At 46.3% G+C, this 17889-nt stretch overlaps 2 protein-coding genes across 2 annotated transcripts; one reads left to right on the top strand and one right to left on the bottom strand.

Moving 5' to 3' along the window:
* Position 1: 1 nt before the first annotated feature.
* On the top strand, positions 2 to 5273 carry CIMAP2 (ciliary microtubule associated protein 2). The gene is given in 10 exon segments (XM_072867069.1): positions 2 to 121; positions 497 to 610; positions 793 to 824; positions 826 to 928; positions 1024 to 1152; positions 1475 to 1636; positions 1839 to 1967; positions 2721 to 2753; positions 3940 to 4070; positions 5171 to 5273. Coding segments are annotated over 10 exon segments (1056 nt in total).
* A 1840-nt stretch (positions 5274 to 7113) lies between these two features.
* On the bottom strand, positions 7114 to 17889 carry DHCR24 (24-dehydrocholesterol reductase). Its single transcript, XM_072868108.1, has 9 exons — positions 17583 to 17889; positions 16146 to 16301; positions 15604 to 15709; positions 15190 to 15308; positions 14836 to 15099; positions 13900 to 14043; positions 12690 to 12887; positions 11741 to 11919; positions 7114 to 9416 (listed from the first exon to the last, which is right to left on the bottom strand). Exons 1-9 carry the CDS (start codon positions 17811 to 17813, stop codon positions 9263 to 9265), a joined length of 1551 nt encoding a protein of 516 aa, XP_072724209.1. The 5' UTR covers positions 17814 to 17889; the 3' UTR covers positions 7114 to 9262.

Below are 17889 nucleotides of genomic sequence, written 5' to 3'. Positions count from 1 at the left end.
GATGGTCCAGGACACCCAGCTCAGGCTGGGAGCACCCCAGGGTGGAAGTGTGGGACGTGGGCTGCTCAACCGGACCTCGCTGGCACCTTCCCGGTGCTCAGCAAACACGGAGCATGGAGGGGTGGGATGCAGAGCAGCAGATCCCCACGTCCATCTCCACTAATCACCCTCTTCACCCGGCTGTGGAGCCATGGCTGGCTGAGCATGGGCTCAGCCTCGTGCCCCAGTCCCGGCACTGCCGACGGCAGCGCTCCGGCTCTGCGTTGCAGGGAAAAACAGCCTCTGGCTGGACCAGAGCAGAGAATGGCTCCTGGCTTAGTCAGCTGCCTCCTTGAACAGTTTCCAGTTCAAGGAGATAACGAAGGGGTGCAAACACCAGGTAAGAGCTGGCTTTCATCTGCCCTCCGTGCAGATTTGCTGGGGGTGAGCAGTGCAGGCAGTGCAGGCAGCGCTGCCCAGCCCTGTGCTCGCCCTCCCCACTCTCCTCCCGGAGCAGGAAAGGCTGGGCCCGGGAATGTACAACATCAGGGACTTTCTGCAGGAGACATGGCCCTCCAGCCTCCAGGGGATCTGCGACACAAGAGAGCAGTGGTTCGGAGATGCCCACAGGGTACGTCGCACCCTGACACGGGAGATGCTGGGCAGCGGTGCCCGCTGGCTGCAGGACTGATGCCTCTGGAGAACAAGCCCTTTGCAAGGGTTAGGAGCTACCATGGGTGCCATCTCCTCCTGCTGGGCTGGGGACTGTCCCCCTTGCCGAGGCTGCCCACAGCCACCCCACCTCTCCCGCAGGACTGCTTCCCCGGCCTCGGCACGTACGGCCCGGGGGGAACCCTCCGTCTGCCTCGAGGAGAAGGACAAGCGCTCCGCCAGCACGCGAGGGCTGATGGGCAGCAGGACGGCGAAGCATGCCCTGCCGGCAGCCGTGGCGAGACCTGCCCCTTTCCCTGGGGACATGCTCGTGGGGTGGCCCTGTCCCCCTGCTGAGCGCAGCCCCTGCTGCCTTTCCCCCTGTGCCTGCAGGCAGCGGCCTGGGACCCAGGACCGAACAGCATCAACAAGGGGCTGTGGTGGGCGGGTGGCCCCGGCCCCTGCCAGCCCTTCTTGGGGGACAGTTCGAAGCCCGCCGATGGTGGCCATCATGCCTTGGACGTACGTTGCCCCAGGGCCCCGCACCTGGACGGGGTTTCTCAGTGAGCTGTGGCATTGCCAACACATTGCTACAAGGATGGAGAGCTGCCTTACGCCAGCATCTGTCCCGCTCGGATTTTGCTCTTTGACTTCCCTTGGATCCTGGAACAACACGCCCACGCAGCAGCGTTTGGGGAGCGAGCGGGCTGCAGGCAGTGTGCAGGAGAGCGGGCTGGTGCCCGTGAGCAGCAGCAGGGCTGAGCTCTCACGGCAAGGCACGGATGGGGTGGCCTGAGAGACCACCAGCGGCTGAGCCTCTCGCACTGCTCCCTTGTCCCAGCAGAGAGGCACCGAGCCGAGCACTGGCACTGTCAAGGGTTTCCTGGACGAGCTGAGGGTGAAGGAGGACAAGAAGAAAGGCTGCTTCAGCACCCTGACGAGGAACCCGGGCTGCCCCACGGAGAGGATCTTCTGGGCCACACTCAGCCAGGGCCCGAGGGAGGCGGTCAGTGGGAGCCTGGACATCAGCACCGGCTGGCGTCACCGGCATCCCCGGTGGTGCAGCAGGTGCCTGGGGTGGGGATGCATTAGGCCCTGGGGGGTTGGATGGATGGATGGATGGGTGGGTGGACAGATGGATGGCTCTCTGACGTTGTGCAGCTCTCTTTACGAGAAAACTGAAGCGTAACAGGTTTCCTTCTGCCCAGTATGCGGTGGGGCTGGGCTCCTACAACCCAAAGCCCATCGAGACATCAACGTACTCCAGACAACCCCCATTCTGGTCATCTGCCAAGAGATTCAACAGAAAGTCCTACTGCCTCTTTACTGGGAATGAGGTGAGTGAACAGACAAGGCAGTGAGAGAGGGACGCAGGAAGGGTCAGGCTCTGAGCTTCCTCCATGACCATTCCCAATCCATTACCAGCACCCTTGGGAGAGGACGAAACTCTTCTGAGCCAAAGTAAGGGTGGGCACTCCTCACCAGCTTCAGGCAGCTAAACGTTAGGCGTGCCCTCTGAACGGAGCACGCCAGCAGAAGTCCCACATCAGGTGGCTGTCTGCAGTAGAAGGGCAGACTGACCCCAGGAGGGGCTTTTCTCTCCCTGTTGATTATCAAGGAAACCTGGGCGACTTGGCCAGATACCCATCCTTGAGAGAGGAGATGAGTCCCTCGCTGGGTGCTGTTGTTCCTGCCCAGAACACATTGCTAAAGAATAAACGGTGAGTAAAGACCCACGGCCCAACATCCTGCCAGGTCAAGGGGAAGGTGCCCGCTGCGTACAGCAGCACGCTGAGCACCCACCACTGAGCGCGCGCTGCCCGGAGGCAGGTGAGCGTGGCTGGTGCTGAGCAGAGGGGCAGGAGCTCAGCAGCGACCACGTTATCTCTGCCTGCATCCTCAGGCCTTTGCCCTTTTCAAGGGATGCTCCGACAGCCCTTCCCATTAGTTTTGCTCTGCATCAGCTGCACGCAAGCGGATGCACTTCATCGATGAGGGCAGCCGAGTTTGAGTCCTTTTAGGTGCCAGGAGCTCCTTGTATCCTCCCAGAAAATCATATTCTGCTGCTGGAAAGCCAGTTTCTCCTCTAGCAGCATCAGCAGCATGTTGCAGAGCCAGTGCAGGTAGGAGCCCTTCCCGTAGTACCCGTTCCTGGAGCTGTATTCATCTTGGCAGCTTCCCCGTGAAGAACCAGAACAAAGCCTAAAGGGCTCAAAGCAGGCAGGGAAAGCTTTAGTCTGAAATAGTCCATCTCGGCTGGGGATGAGGAGCAGGCTTCCACGTGGCTTCTCTCCTTTATCCGGCTGAATGGGGAACAGGCAACTGGAAAGAGGTCGAGGATGAAGACATCTTCGTAATTGCTGGGGAACTCGACAGATTACATTTCCATGGGGAGGTTGTGACACGGCAGCCCTTCACTACAGCTAGCAGTAGGCGACTGGTGAGCGTGCTCAAGCCCTCAGAGCTAATAGACTTCTTTATGGACCGCTGTGACGAGATGAACTACTGGTGAAGGGGGCTGGCTGGGCTAACACCGATTAGTGTGCCTCCTCCTCCCTCCCCTGCAATATAGGCTTGGTTTGGTTAAGATATCACAGAATCACACAATCGTATAGGTTGGAAAAGACCTTTAAGATCATCGAGTCCAACCGTTAACCTAACACTACCAAGACCACCACTACACCATGTCCCTAAGCACCTCATCCAAACGGCTTTTCAATACTTCCAGGGATGGGGACTCAACCACTTCCCTGGGCAGCCTGTTCCAATGCTTGATGACCGTTTTGGTGAAGACATTTTTCCCAATATCCAGTCTAAACCTCCCCTGGCACAACTTGAGGCCATTTCCTCTCGTCCTATCACTTGTTACCTGGGGGAAGAGACCGACTCCCACCTCGCTACAACCTCCTTTCAGGGAGTTGTGGAGAGCGATGAGGTCTCCCCTGAGCCTCCTTTTCTCCAGGCTAAACAACCCCAGTTCCCTCAGCTGCTCCCCATCAGCCTTGTGCTCCAGACCCTTCCCCAGCTCCGTTGCCCTTCTCTGGACACGCTCCAGCCCCTCAATGTCTCTCTTGGAGTGAGGGGCCCAACACTGAACACAGTATTCGAGGTGCGGCCTCACCAGTGCCACGTACAGGTATTGTATTTAGTATTTTTGCACATATTGTATTGTATTGCACAATTGTATCCACATATTGTATTTTTTGTAACAGAAGGCCTGGCCACGTGAAGGCATTAACTGGTTTTGTCCCACTCGCATCCCCCGTGCTGCCTCTGGATGGGGAAGCACATGAGACCTTCTCCTTCCAGAACCCTGTAGATGTTGGTTGCTACAACACAACTGAGCATGAAAAATACCCTCAGAAGATGAGATACCAGTCCCGGTACCGGTGTAACACGCAGTGGTACCTGAACAACTTGAAGTGGGATGCCTGCTTGCTGTAAGTCTGACAGACAAGGGGGCTGTAAGTGGTTTCACACTGGCTTACAGGAGAATCATCTTGAGCAGCCCTGGGGAGACCGAGTGCACATTACTGACACTACAACGGATGTGAGATGGGATGATCGTGTAGTTAAAGCACTGGATCGGGACTGAGATACACTCGCCAGCCCCACCGCAGGTTCCCTCTGTGGACAGGGAGGTTGGTATTGCTGCACCTCTCCCCTCCCAGGAAAGCGAGGAGACCTTCGTGCTTCCCCACCGCGTGGGAGTAGTGGGAGGGTTGAAGAACTTGGCCATCAAGGCACTTCACAGATGCCAGGGTAGTTGTTGTATCTTGTGAAATGCAACTTGCCTGCAGCGAAGGTGTAGGCAAATAGTTTCCATCGAGTTAGAGGAGGCAGCCTGGGAAGGAACTGGGAGGTGGATGGATAATCAGGCTGTCTGGAGTCATTCCCAGTGCTGGCACTGGACTGCTCAACGGCCCCAAACAAAAATCGCCTTCTCAGGCTGTGCCTTGGTTTACCCATCTGAGGAAGGAAGATAACAAGGCTCACTTTCACTGCAAAGGGCTTTGAAATCGCTAGCATGAAAACCCTGTGAAGCAGTTAGGAACTATACTAATGAGAGACCTCAGGATAGCCCTCCGCTCTCACCTTCGCTTGTGGCCAAGATTAGCAAACTGCTGTGGTGGCACTACGGGCTGACAGCTCTGCAAAGGTCTTTCTTGATCTCCAGAGTAGTTAGAAATCGCTCTTGGCTGAATATAACTCGGCAGCTTTCAGGGGGGCAGCCAGAAGTTAGCTATGCTATGATGGAGAAAGCATCATGAAATGTAGCTTTCAGTATTGCCCAGCTTTGTTAATTTTGCACTTCCAGTAGGAGTAAAAAAGAAATCTGAACAGTGAGCAGGACTTGGAATTCAAACACATCTCTCTGATCAAATAGCACTGGCTCCAAAATCACTTTTCAAGCTACAGCTGTGCTTTCTAGGGAATAGCCAGGCTTTTAAGAGCTCTGTTCACCTCCGTTCTCATTAAGACTAAGGAGGTTAATCCAGCCAATAATTTGAGCCCACTGAATCGCATCGTCTTTCCACAGTGAGCAGCTCAAGCCTGTTGCTAAAAACAACTGGAGTGATTTGGTTTCTGCTCCACATTGTCCAGGCACCTCTGAAGAAACCATTGCTGTTTTGCAAACATAAGATGGTGCTGGGAAGCCCAAATCAGCGAGTAAATGGCAGGTGTGCCAGCGGATGAGACGGGGTAGATGAAAATAGTGTGCTGGCACACAAGTCAAGAGATGGGAAACAACTCAAGTCTTGTTCTGTGGTAATAAAACACTCTTAGACAATCAGCAGTCTAACTTTTCTTTAAAGTAAGTAATTTTCTTTAAAGTCGAGTAATTCATTATTTCCACCTTGGACTTTGTAAAAGTGACACACTTGAGAAGAGGATGCCAGATACTGCACGTCCTCCGAAGGAAGGTCTGCTGGCACGCACAGCTCATTCAGTATTAAACATTTCCTTTCAAATGGTGCTACTGAAAGAAGTGGCATGCACCCGTTATGGGCATGGTGGTGTTACCACAGCTGAGTACCGCCAGGTCCACCAGTACAACTCATCGGAGAGCTGGGTCTGAGAAAGCAGTACTATGGCAAAGTAGTTAGAGCAGTCAGGCCTTCGGTCCCTGCCTACGTACCTGTCCCGTGCCGTCTTTAAAGCAGCTGTGCGCAAGGATCTTCATCGCAAGCTGTGACATACGGCTTCACATGAATTAACGATGCAAATGTTTATAAGCAGCTGGAGGGAAATTGGGGGAATTTAGTGTCATCGTTCCAAATTTTGCAGGATATTAAAATCTAGAGGCAATGGAGAAAGTGAAATGAAGAGAGAGCTGTCAGTGGTAACAAACAATGGACATGAAAATGTACTGGGGCTACGCTGGTTCACGTAGAGTTAACCTTTATGAAGTCTCTTACTAGTGTTTAGACCAGACTGGAATAATTAAATCTAGGTGTAATTACATGTTAGTTGTGGCTGATTAAGTATGCTAATTAATCTGCAGTTATCCTTTGGTGGGGGAGATAATTGAACACAGGTAAAACTGCAGTGATTTAAGGAAATACTGATTATTGTTCTAGAGAGGCAAGCAAAGGAGGAAGGGAGTCTCTGAGGGGAACTGCCTGAGCAGCGGTGTGGGTGACTGTAGGCTACAGAAATACTGCTGGGGTAACAAGAGAGGATTGTGAAATGCAGCATAAGTCAGGGCCAACACAGAATGACATTAAAGGAACGCAGGGCTTTGGCACCCCAGCTGCGGTTTCAGTGGGGTTGAGGCCATTTGGCAGCCTGGATTTCAGGAGAAAGCCCAGGAGCTTCTCTCTGGGAGAAGAGCATTGGAAGAGGATGCAGCAGCTGTGACCAAGGGCGGGGCAGGAATACCTCTGACTAAGCCTACAGAGCTGCTGCGAAGGCATTTTTCAAGGAAACAGAAGATGTGGATGTGAAACTTCTCAGGCTGAAGAGAGCACTGAATCTTCATCCTCACTTCTGTAGCTGCTCTTTCAAACCAGGGATTAGACTTATTAGCATGAAGTGAGAAGAATGACGTAGCTATCCATGCCAACAGCTGTAGCACCTAAATCCAACATGAGGCGTTGTCTTCCTTGGACAAAACACCACAGGGAAAGAATGAGGTGAGGGGCGAAAAAAATCAGGATAATTGGCATCATGAGGCTATGTGGAGTTAGTGGGGCATAACTGAAGGGTTAAGGCTCAGCTGTAAGGTGTTTGTTTTGTACAGGTGTGTCTTGGGCCAGAGGTAAGGGTAGACTCACAGACTTCAAAGACATTCCTTCAAAGCTGTTTGCAGCACTAGGCTCCTCATCTCCCAGCAGCCTCACAATGCCTCTGGTCTCTTACCCAGACAGCACTTTTCTCAGTAATTGCTGACCATTTGCAACAATACAATAAGCATGAGAAATGATAAACACAGCTGCTGAAAAGTAAGTAATAATTCATTAAAAGACACCACTTTGAACGGTACGCTGGCTAGATCTTTATTTTAAACAGCCCGTACAACCAAAAATAAAGAGCAACAGCAATTATGCATGTGCACGTCTGTGACTGATACAGTTACAGTACCAAATCACGTCATACAAAGTTTGCCAATAAATTAAGGAGTAAAAAACCAAATACAGTGCATACCTAAAGATCATCAGTACATAAGTGAGAGAAACACAGCCTAAGTGAAAGTATCTGCATATCCTCTAGCTGTTTTAACATCGCCCTTTAAAAGCTAACCAAACCCATTCTAGCTCTGTGCAATCATCTTACAAGCACTGGGCTACATCGTAGCTTTGCTCCAGGGACAAGGAAACTGCTCTTGTTCTGCTTCCCTCACAGGGGCAGGAGGGCAGGTTACACCCCGAGAATCAGCGTTTGCCTTCCTGTGTACCCTGAAGGCTGGAACGCTGTAGCAGACGCTCCTGGATCACTGACACAGCTGCACCTCCTGCCCGGCTCCATGGCGCGGGCAGCACTGCAGGCACTCTGCACTGGCTGCGTCTCCCCTTGGCAGGCTGCCCCTGCTACCAGTCCCCCGCGCGGGATTTTAGGGGGTACCTTATTTGCACACAATTTGCCCAGCATACATCACTGAGTAACAGGCCAAAATTATTCTTGTTACTGCTTTATCATTGGTTTCATCTGGACCATAAACATCCATCTATCAATAAATAAAATCATTGGTTTAGCACTTATATAAAAATTACAACGCCTCCCACTGGTTAACTGTTTAAAAAGTTCTTCATGTTACCCCCGACGCAAGCCTCAAGAAAATTACTTTCTTTTCCCTCAAGCTCAGTAAGGTTTCAAGTAACCATTTAAAGTACTGCTTGGACAAGACACGGGCTTGGTTTGGAACCGTGTTGCTGGCTACAGGGTCAAAACACTTCCACACTTCTACACTTGACTGTATGAAGTGTCTGACTGTGCCGTTTTCACCAGCGAGCAGCAGAAGGGGGAACTGAACAGTACTTGCTGTTGATTTCCTCTCCAGGTGACCGAAACAGTCCTTCTACAAAGCCTATCAATCTAATCCAGTTAAAATGAAAAGCAAAAATGTCACTCGAGTCAGAACCAAAGCCTGTGTGTATCAGGATTCACAACAAGAGTTCTTCCTACCCACAGCCACTTGCTGTAACAAACCTCGTATAAATAAAGCCTTGACTTCCTTTTCCTACCAGCCAGGACAGAACGGTCTGAAATAACCCACGTCTTCCTCCAACTGATATTTATAAGGCACTAAAATTAAGCAACAACCACCCCCCCCCAAAACCCCAAAAAACAAAACCAAAAAAATCCAAATAAACTGACCCACAATGAGTAAAAACTGAAATTAAAATGTGGCTATATGAAATAGCAGCAATTTTTTTCAGTAGTCTATGAAGCCAGAACATTGATATTTTGGGGCAAAACCCCAATGCACTGTTAGCCAATTACAAAGTACATCCTACATCCACTTACACTTTATAATCAAAATCAGTACAAATCTGATAGGCACAAGTAAAAAGCATTTTCTTCACACCTCAATGCTCAGTTTTGCAACGGAAGCCACTGCCAGGGAGTTTAACTGCTCTGCTGAGATTACAGTACGGCAAAACCCAAGCAGTATAGTACCACACAACATCATGCAGCGCTGTACAGCCCGAAGATTATGGTACCATCGCTAAGCTGTCCTACAGGTTACCGACTGGAGGCAAACGTTTTTAACATCACGATTAATTTGACAATGTGTTCAGCTTTGGCACCTATTTCTGAGCCCTCCTTAGCATTTTCAAAAGTAAGGTTAAATATAGCCATAGTATACAGCTGGTGTAACTCCACTATCTTCATCCTTTCCAATTATTTTTCTTATGCTTGGAAATAGGTGAATTCACCTATGTCACTGCATTAGATACAAAGGCTAGCACTTAAGAGTTCTTAAAAACAATCACTTTGAGTTTGGAAAATTGGTTTTAAAACATATGAAGAAATACTAAACATAAATTTATAAAGCAGGAATTCATACCTTTAAACATCGACAAGAATGAGCTTATTTGGAGAGCAATAAAGCTTTTTTTTAAAGGATATACTGACTAACTATAGGTAAATTCATCTTTCCCTGATTGCTTGATTAGATCATCCAGGCTCAGTGCCTCGCAGCTTTGCAGATTTTGTCATACACTTCTGGAAAGGCATCCTTGCAATTCATTTGCTCCCTCAGCTTGTGGTATAACGAACCATCAAACATATCCCAGAACTCCTCACGAGTCATATAGCAATCTGCATACAGCATCTGGAAACTTGAGAAAAAAAAGAAAGGAAAAAAAAAAAAAGAGACGGAGATTCAGTATTAATTGTGCCACAAGATTTGAAATGGAATATTAAAAAAAAAAATTCAGGGCAAGCTGTGAATAGCAAATATTCAACAAAAAACCCCATCAAAAATGCTTTTTAAAAACAAGCAAATATAATTGCTCGCATGGATTACGCTGGGACACTCGGCCAATTGTATTTTGTGGATTTAACATTACCATGATCTCTTTTCCAAGAGGAAATAACATGTAATGGTGAAAACAGCAGAATACTGCTACAGTCATTTTGGTGAAGGGGAAGATAGGAAAAGAAAGCAATTAAAATAACTGTTGCTTTTAAAATATGGTTCAGAACACTTCTTAGCCATCAAAGTGTTGATACTTTCATTAGTTTTGCTACTACAAAGAGAAAAGGAGAAGGACTAAAAAATGTGTATAAAACAGTGGTTCATGTTTAGACATCCTAACCACGTGCAGCCAAATCTTCTGACAACTTGTATTCTAACAAGTTGTGTTCACAGAAACACAAGTCTAGAGAGAACTTCAAAAGTTGCCCCAAATCAAGAGTCTGGCCCCTTGCACCAAAAACCACACGTAACCTAAATTCTCCCTGACAAATACTTTTCTAATTGCTTTTGAAAGCCTGCTTTCCTTTTTCTTCCATTCAAAACCTTTTAATTCCAGCTTCGAAAAAAGGAAGTATTTTTTTCTGCGTGCTTTCTTATGATCCATGGAGGTACAGTCATGGCATCTTGTATTAGCCTGTGTTACAAAATGCATTCAAGGTAGATGTAGCAATACGTTCTTTGACCTTTTACAGTTTCTTTGAACTGGACATTGAGAATATAACTAGGAAGGCAAAAGCCTGCCAAATCAGACCAGGCCGAGAAGATAAATTTATAGTGTAAATGAAGCACAATGTAACAAAGGTCCATTTACAAAAATAAATGAAGTCCTTATTTAGCTGTGGACTCTTCCTTGCTTTCATACGGTGCTCTCTAAAATGCAGCTAGCATCAGAGTACAGCAGTAAAACACAAACTGTTACATAAAAGCTCTATTGTTGTGTGTGATTACAAAACTGTAAGATTAAGCATTTATCCATTGTTCATTTCCCAGTGACAGGTAGGGAAGAGACAAAACTTTGTTAGTAAAGAGCTGTAAATTAAAAGCTTAATTTCAAGTTAATTTAAAAAAGCTTAAAATTAACTTTCGGTTGCTTTGTTCTCTGGCAGATCACTTATTGCAGCAAAAGTCATTTACTCTCCAAATCATCTCGAAGCAGACTCACCATTGTTACTCAGCCACATGGGATATGATCACTGTTAGACTGAGAAGTAGGTCAAAATAGAAATGTGGATAAATTATACTGATGGTGTAAAAATACCATGTAGTTGTTTTTTGTTCCTGAGAAACAAGCCTGTAACTGCTTCTCCACTGACACTACTACAGCAAATTAGGCTGGCATGAGTCTGTGACAGATGGTGGGCACATATCTCACGCCTACTGCGGTCCTATGTAATAAGAATCAGGGCAGGGAAAAGGAAGCTATGGAAGTACAAGTTGTGAGGGAGGAAAGACTCCCACCACCGCACAGGGACTGCAGGGAAGAGTCAAGGCTGGCCTCCCTGTGCAAGGACACACCAGCACAAGGACGGGGCAGAGCTGCAGCATGACGCTGCAAGGACTGCAGGGAGCAGAACAGTCCCAAGGGCAGGCAGGGAAGCTGTCCAAACTTTAACAGCCTGTGGGATTCCTGGAGGGATTGCGGCCAACACAGCACTTGCTCTGCCCCTGCTCTGCACCGGCCTGAAACAAGTCAGCCTCAGTATGCAAGCTCAGTGGCTGCCTTCCTGAGGGCTGGGCTAGCCAGACTTGCTGAGAGTGGCCACCGACCCACGCTAACACCACTTCTGGACAGCAACTGGTTTATGCACAGTCAGTACAGACCTGCTGAGGTCTTTCTGCACCTGGGTGCATGGATGTAGTTTGTTGCAGCAGAGACTCTACTCCCAGAGCAGCCTGGAGCTGAAAGGATGCACAGGTGACCTGAAGCGACCCAGCTCCCAAATACACTGCAGGAACTTCAGCCAGTGCGCTTGTTTGTTTTGGTTGGTTTTGCAACCAAATAATGAAAGTGAAAACATATTTAAAAATCATAACATCAAAATTAGTAATTAAAATCAGTCTTCGATTATTGTGGTTGTTAAATTATTGCAATATTAAAGTGCTGTGGGATTAAATAACTGTGATTAAACCGCATGGGTGTAAATTGTATGGCATTATTAGTATTCTAAGGAGTGGGATCCTTACCCATGCACACTTCTTACAAACTTTTCCATTTGCCTCATGGAAGCCCTGGCTTCAAATTGTTTCCGTTTGGGCTCGCCATAAGCTCCTATATCCACGTAGAGCTCTGCTTCGTCCCCTTTTGGGTGGACCATACCAGGATTATTGGGCAATATGAAAGGACATAACCAAAGAGGGTACACCTGCAGAGGTAAGAAAACACTTTATCACTTATTTTTAACAAAACAGTCCTTTAAGCTATCTCTTAATAAAGGTGACAATATGAAGAGTTAAGAGGACTTCTTCCCAGTTTGGGGTTGAAACTTACACAGCTCTTCCTTTCCAATTGCCTCGCTGTGGTTCTTAGCTGCACTTTCTAATGACCGTAACACAAATAGATTGAGATGCTCAGAATATGTGCTGTGTCCTCCTGGAATTACATCTCCTCCCCCTTAAGTATTTGAAATGAAAAAAAAAAAACAAACAACCAAACCATCCCTGATCCCAAAGCAACAACTGAATACACATGCTGAGTAAAAAGAGAACGAAGAGTTTTCTTTTCCAGGTCAGCCCTAAATTGAAATTGCCAAGTTTGTACTTCTTATACTAACTAAAATAAATTCAGAAATAAAAGCAAGAAAGGGAACTTAATTCCCACAGTTGGGGTTTAGTGAGACCGCCAGTCATTTTAGGTGAAAGAAAAATCAGTTCAAGTTCTACTAAGTGATAAAATATTTTAGAAGTGTTGGCCTTCTACTAAAGTTTGAATCCCACTTTTTTTTAATCCTGTTTTTCAGAAAGCTGCGTTCATTTCTTCTGCAGCCTTGCATCATAGACTCGCAAAGCACAGTACTCCCCAGGATACAATAATGACCTTTTACACAAGCAGACTATTATGTCTTAAGATCAACAGTCACAGTTCTTATTACACACAGTCCAAGATTCACTGCATTTTAAAAACATGTGTTCTTACATTAAGGTCAACATGGAAGGTCTGGATAGATTTTTCAAGGCTCTTCATTGGCACCAACATGTCCTGTACAACATGGTGTTGCTCGTACAGCTTTCGAATAGCTTCTCCTTGGGTGAGTTTTAACAACGAGATTTTTGGAGGAACCATCCAGCCAAACAGGTAACGGAAAACAGGGTTATTGCCAAAAGGAATTATATCCTTTAAAGAGGAAAGAAAAAAAGTTGGACTTAAGAATGTGTAAGTGAACCAAAAGACAATACTTCAGAATCCTCAGAGCAATATTAAGCCAGATTTTCAATAAATTTAACTGCTGATATTTTTGCTAAACTACTATAATACTAATATGAACAAATAAGAGAGGCCTGGACTGAACTTAGCTACACAGCCCTGCCCTAAGCCTCCTCTAGTTACAACGACTGATTTTCAGTCATACGCATCACAACACACTCAGCCCCAAATGCTTTCAGAGAACGAAGTTCAGAGAACAGTAGGCTATTATCTTAAACAGCTAAGGAAGGAGTGCATAACAAGCTAAACTTACAGATCTCTTGCAAGAACAAACATACAAAATCAGTTCTCAAAAGAATTTTAAAGCTGTAAAATTTTAAGTACTTCCTGCACAGCCAACTCCTGTTTAACTTCTCCGGGAGCTGAAAGGATCCGGTATCTCACTCCAGAGATTCAAAATGTAGCAATGGGAATCTTTCAGAATGCCAAATAAAGTTTTGCGTAAATGCACATCACAACAAATACAATTATGAAATTCAAAGTAATGGCCTTACTGCATATCTACTATTCTGAGTGGAGGCAGGGAAAATTTTCAGCCGTAAGTTCACATTCATGTTTTTTCCACCATCTGTCTTTGAAAACCATTTAGCAGGTATAAAAGCTTAATGCTGAAATTAAGAATTTCTTAATTTCACTAAATTCTTAAATTCTGAATTTAGACCTTAAGTATTAAGGTCTAAATTCAGAAAAGCACTAAAACAGAAATCAGGAGGTTATAATATAACGCCTTACATATAAAGAAGTGCCTTTGGATTTGTTTTGCCCAAATGCAGGACTTTTAAATTTGCCATAAACTTCCCTGTTTTTTTCTGCCATGAAAGACAAAAGTGTTGCCAAGGGGAAGAAGGTACATTGTATCTACACTGGGAAAAAGCAGAGTACCTTCCTGCAGATGTTATTTTGATTTTGGAACTGGTCTTACTTGGAGCTCCCAGAAGATACTGCGTGTATGTCTATGGTAATAATGTCTTGAGGGAATGTATTCTATTCCAGTTCTGTCAGCTTTCAAATACTTCTCCACATGCTTAAAGAACCACGGCTTGTAGTAGTTGCCAATTCTGTTTATCTACAAGAAAACATGTGCTCATTAGCAAACACCAACACAGATAACAGTTACACCTTACAAGACATTAAGTATGTCCCCCAATTCCTTTACTGTGAAGAATCAATGTTATACCCTCTGTGACAGTTCGAATGAGACTGTCACAAGAGATCTAGGGAGCCTTCACTCCTCCACGTGCATGGCTCCTTCTTACCTTTCTTGTCATTAAGGTTTAATTTAAATAAGGCTTGCTAAGGCTTGCCTGTTACAGTCTAATTAAGAGACCATGAATGCGACAGAACTGGATTCCCAAAATACCGATCTCTCAACCCATCATTAATCCAAAGTCTCATTATGGCAGAGGAGAAACACCTAGGTTGAGGGATGCAGTGAACAGCTAGCATGTCCCTCCTGTAAATGTCCCTGATGAGTTTAACCGATATTAACTGCATTAAAAGCTTGCTGGGAAAAGAGTTACTCTGAATAACTACAGTTTCAAACAGCATTGTTCTGTATTTGAGAAAAGACACTTCTCTTCCTCCTTAGGTACTACAATGAGAAGGCTAAATTATTTGCTAGAATAATGAAATCAGTAGGTCATTTCTTATCAATTGAAGAGATTTAGAGTACAGACTCTGTTGTAGTAACAAAGAGCTGTAATTTAAAATATTCTGACGGACAGATCTAACTTTTAATCCCACGTTACGAGATTGTTCCAATTTTATAATGATTCTGGTTTTATACTGGCATATAGTACAGCTTCAGTTAAACTCTGGGGATATTCTTTTTCTTTGTGAGTAACTTCCCTTTAGTTACCTTGCTTTGCTCAGCTTCATCAGTCAAGACTCCTGTCATGATGACTGCTTCTTCCAAAGAATACACAAGTCCTTCCACAAAACTATTCTCCTTTTTCTTAGATTCTTCAGTAAACTTTTCACAAATCTTCTGCAGTCCTCTCACAGGCTCATAATGTATTTTGACATATTTCTTGGCAGGAATCATTTTTATTTCTGCTGCAACCAGGAAACCCAGAGTACCACAAGACCAAGGCACTGCATAAAATAGGTCTGAATTTTCAGTCTGCAAAAAGTACGTCATACTAAATCATACATCCATACCGATAACTGTCAACGACATTGTAAATGATAGCAAAATAACATTTTGTCTTACTGGTGAACATCTCACAAGGCTTCCATCAGCAAGAACAAGTTCATAGGCCACACAGGTGTGTTGAAAAAGTCCATATATATGGGATGAAGACTCAATGCCAGTTCCCATGATCAGGCCACCTTATCAAGAGAGCACATAACAAACCAAATGAAACACACTCCAAAATAAAGGTAGTTTATGAGAACAAAACTCCACTTTTAAGCTCTGGGCATGACTTTTAAGACTATTTACAAAAAACAAAAACAAAAACAAAAACAAAACCAGGAAGTGTTTATAACATAAATACCACAACAGAACATAAGGTTCAACAGAGTATTTCTGGAACCTTTAAAATAATGCAACATGTTACCGCATAAAAAGCTAATGAAAACGGAGCAAAATCAGTGAGTCTCTTGTCATCACGATGACCCTTACCTACTGTAAGATCATCAAGCTCTGGTACCACAGGAATAGTCCAGCCCATGGGATTCAGGTGTGCAGTCAGCTGGCCCATGGTCACCAAAGGTTCCACACGGACAACCTAAAAAGCACAAAAACCCAATTCCCCCCACCAAACATAAATTAAGCGTTCAGCATTAATGATGACAAAATACGGCTGACTGGATTGTACTTCCATCTGTTATCAGAATTCAGACTTACTTTCCTAAGAGCACTACTAAAAATAGTTGAAACTGTTTAGTGATTCCTCCTCTGCCTCAACATCTTGTTGCTCAGTCCCCAAAACCACAAATCAATCTTGTCTTTTAGACTTCAGCACATAACAGCTAAGCAACTCCATATGCTGGTTTTTTGGATAGAATGATCCAAGCACACATTGTAAAACCTGAAATTTGGTGGGTCTACTGCCACAAAAATCCTTTGTTCTTTATGGAACCTAATCCCCTCTTCAGCTACAAATACAGTAAAAAAAAGCTGCAAACTTCATCATTATGAAAGCTTTGTGATGAATTTGTTACCTGTCTTTCACTGTCCACTTCCAGAACATCCATTAAGTTGATCATGATGTTCTTATGAATCTTCTTATACTTTCCAACACGAAGTGATACAGTCAACCAGCCGGGCCGGCCAGTACACATGTATCTTTTGCTGCCTTCATTTTTCCACTCCCGAACCTGCAAGAGGTAACAACTGAACCGATGCTGTAAGGCATACCCATGTCGTCAATAACGTATACCAGAAACATTTTTCCTCGCTGTGAAAAAGCATTCAGAAATATTGTTACTCCTCTACATGCATGTTACCTGCAAGTAACAAAGCCTGGATGTCTCTATGTTGAGTAGCGTCTCTCTGCAGACCTCTGAATTTCTAAATAAAATACCACCGGAGGGGTCTAGTTATGTAGAGGAAGCATTTCTAATACCCCGTAGCTTTTGGGTGTTTTTGGAGATGGGATTCAGAAAACCAGAATGAAAGTTTTAAAAATCCACAGGAAAACCTATACTCCAAGGGAGGTATTATAAATAATGTCAGTTCCGTGAAGGTTAATGAAACAATGCCTCCTCCTAAACAAACCAAAAAATGGTCTGAGCCTGAAAATGAACGGGCAAAGCGAGAAAAGTTGAGAAGGAAAATGTGTAAGCCATACACATGATCCACGAATTTTGAAAAGCCACAGTGGTTAACATTTAGAGAACAAACATCAATTGTAGCATTTTCTTCAAAGCTCAACTACTACTACAGCTGGTGGTAAAAAACCCAACCCCAAACCCGCAAAGAATAACTCCATGCACATTAATATCCATCTGTATCCGCAATGAACATGACAGACAAGGAAGAAAACAGAAGCAGACGTGACAGAATTACCATAAATACTAGAGAGCACAGAAACATTAAAGACATCTGCATTTCTGGGTGGAAGAAAAGTTTCAGCTCCCCGTCAATCATCTCTTTGGGACTAACAATGCTGAGAAGCTGGCTGTAAGTGGTATTAAAACATGGTATTAAGCCACGCATTCAAAGACTAACATTTTCATGTTACGCGCGTGCACACACCTACGTGCCTAAACCATGTGAGTGTACAGAGATTCCCAGCACACCTCTAGGCATGTTACAACGACAGCAGCCGGACAGCCGCATCTGGGCTTGCCAGCTGTTGACGCCGCAACTTCGAGAGGAGTTTGAGACGAGGAAAAAACCCCACAGCGGCAGAAACACCCGCTGCTTTTTATTCGTTTGCTTTTTCCCGCACCGGATTCAAGGCTGGATTTCGCTCCGGCGCCGGGAGAGGCGGCGGGGTGTGGGGGGGTGCGCCTCGCCGCCAGGCCCCGGGCAGCACCGGTGCGCGCCGCAGCGGGGGCGCAGGCTGGCAAGGAGCGGGTCGGGGGACAAGCTCTCCTCCCGCGGAGCCGCCCCCCGGGCCGGGGACGGGGTGCGGGGCTCCGGCCGGGCCTCACCTGCGCCTGGATGTGGCGGACGCGCTGGGCGTGCTGCCGCGGGGCGCTGTGGAGGCGCCAGACGGCCCAGGCGCGCAGCTGGTAGTAGACGTCGAAGAGGATGGAGAGCGGCAGGAGGAAGAGGCAGACGAAGACCCAGCGGTGGTGCACCAGCACGGCCTCCAGCCCCCGGTGCCGCACCCACAGCAGCAGCAGCAGCAGCCCCGCGCCCAGCGACCACACCGGCGACATGGCGACCGCCGCCCGCACGCGCTCCCTCACGGCCGCCGGGACCCCGCCATGCGCCCCCGCCGCTCGCGCGCTCGCC

The sequence above is a fragment of the Ciconia boyciana genome, chromosome 7 (assembly GCF_034638445.1).
Source record: "Ciconia boyciana chromosome 7, ASM3463844v1, whole genome shotgun sequence".
NCBI classification, from domain to species: Eukaryota; Metazoa; Chordata; class Aves; order Ciconiiformes; family Ciconiidae; genus Ciconia; species Ciconia boyciana.
This window is presented reverse-complemented; position numbering and strand designations above follow the sequence as displayed.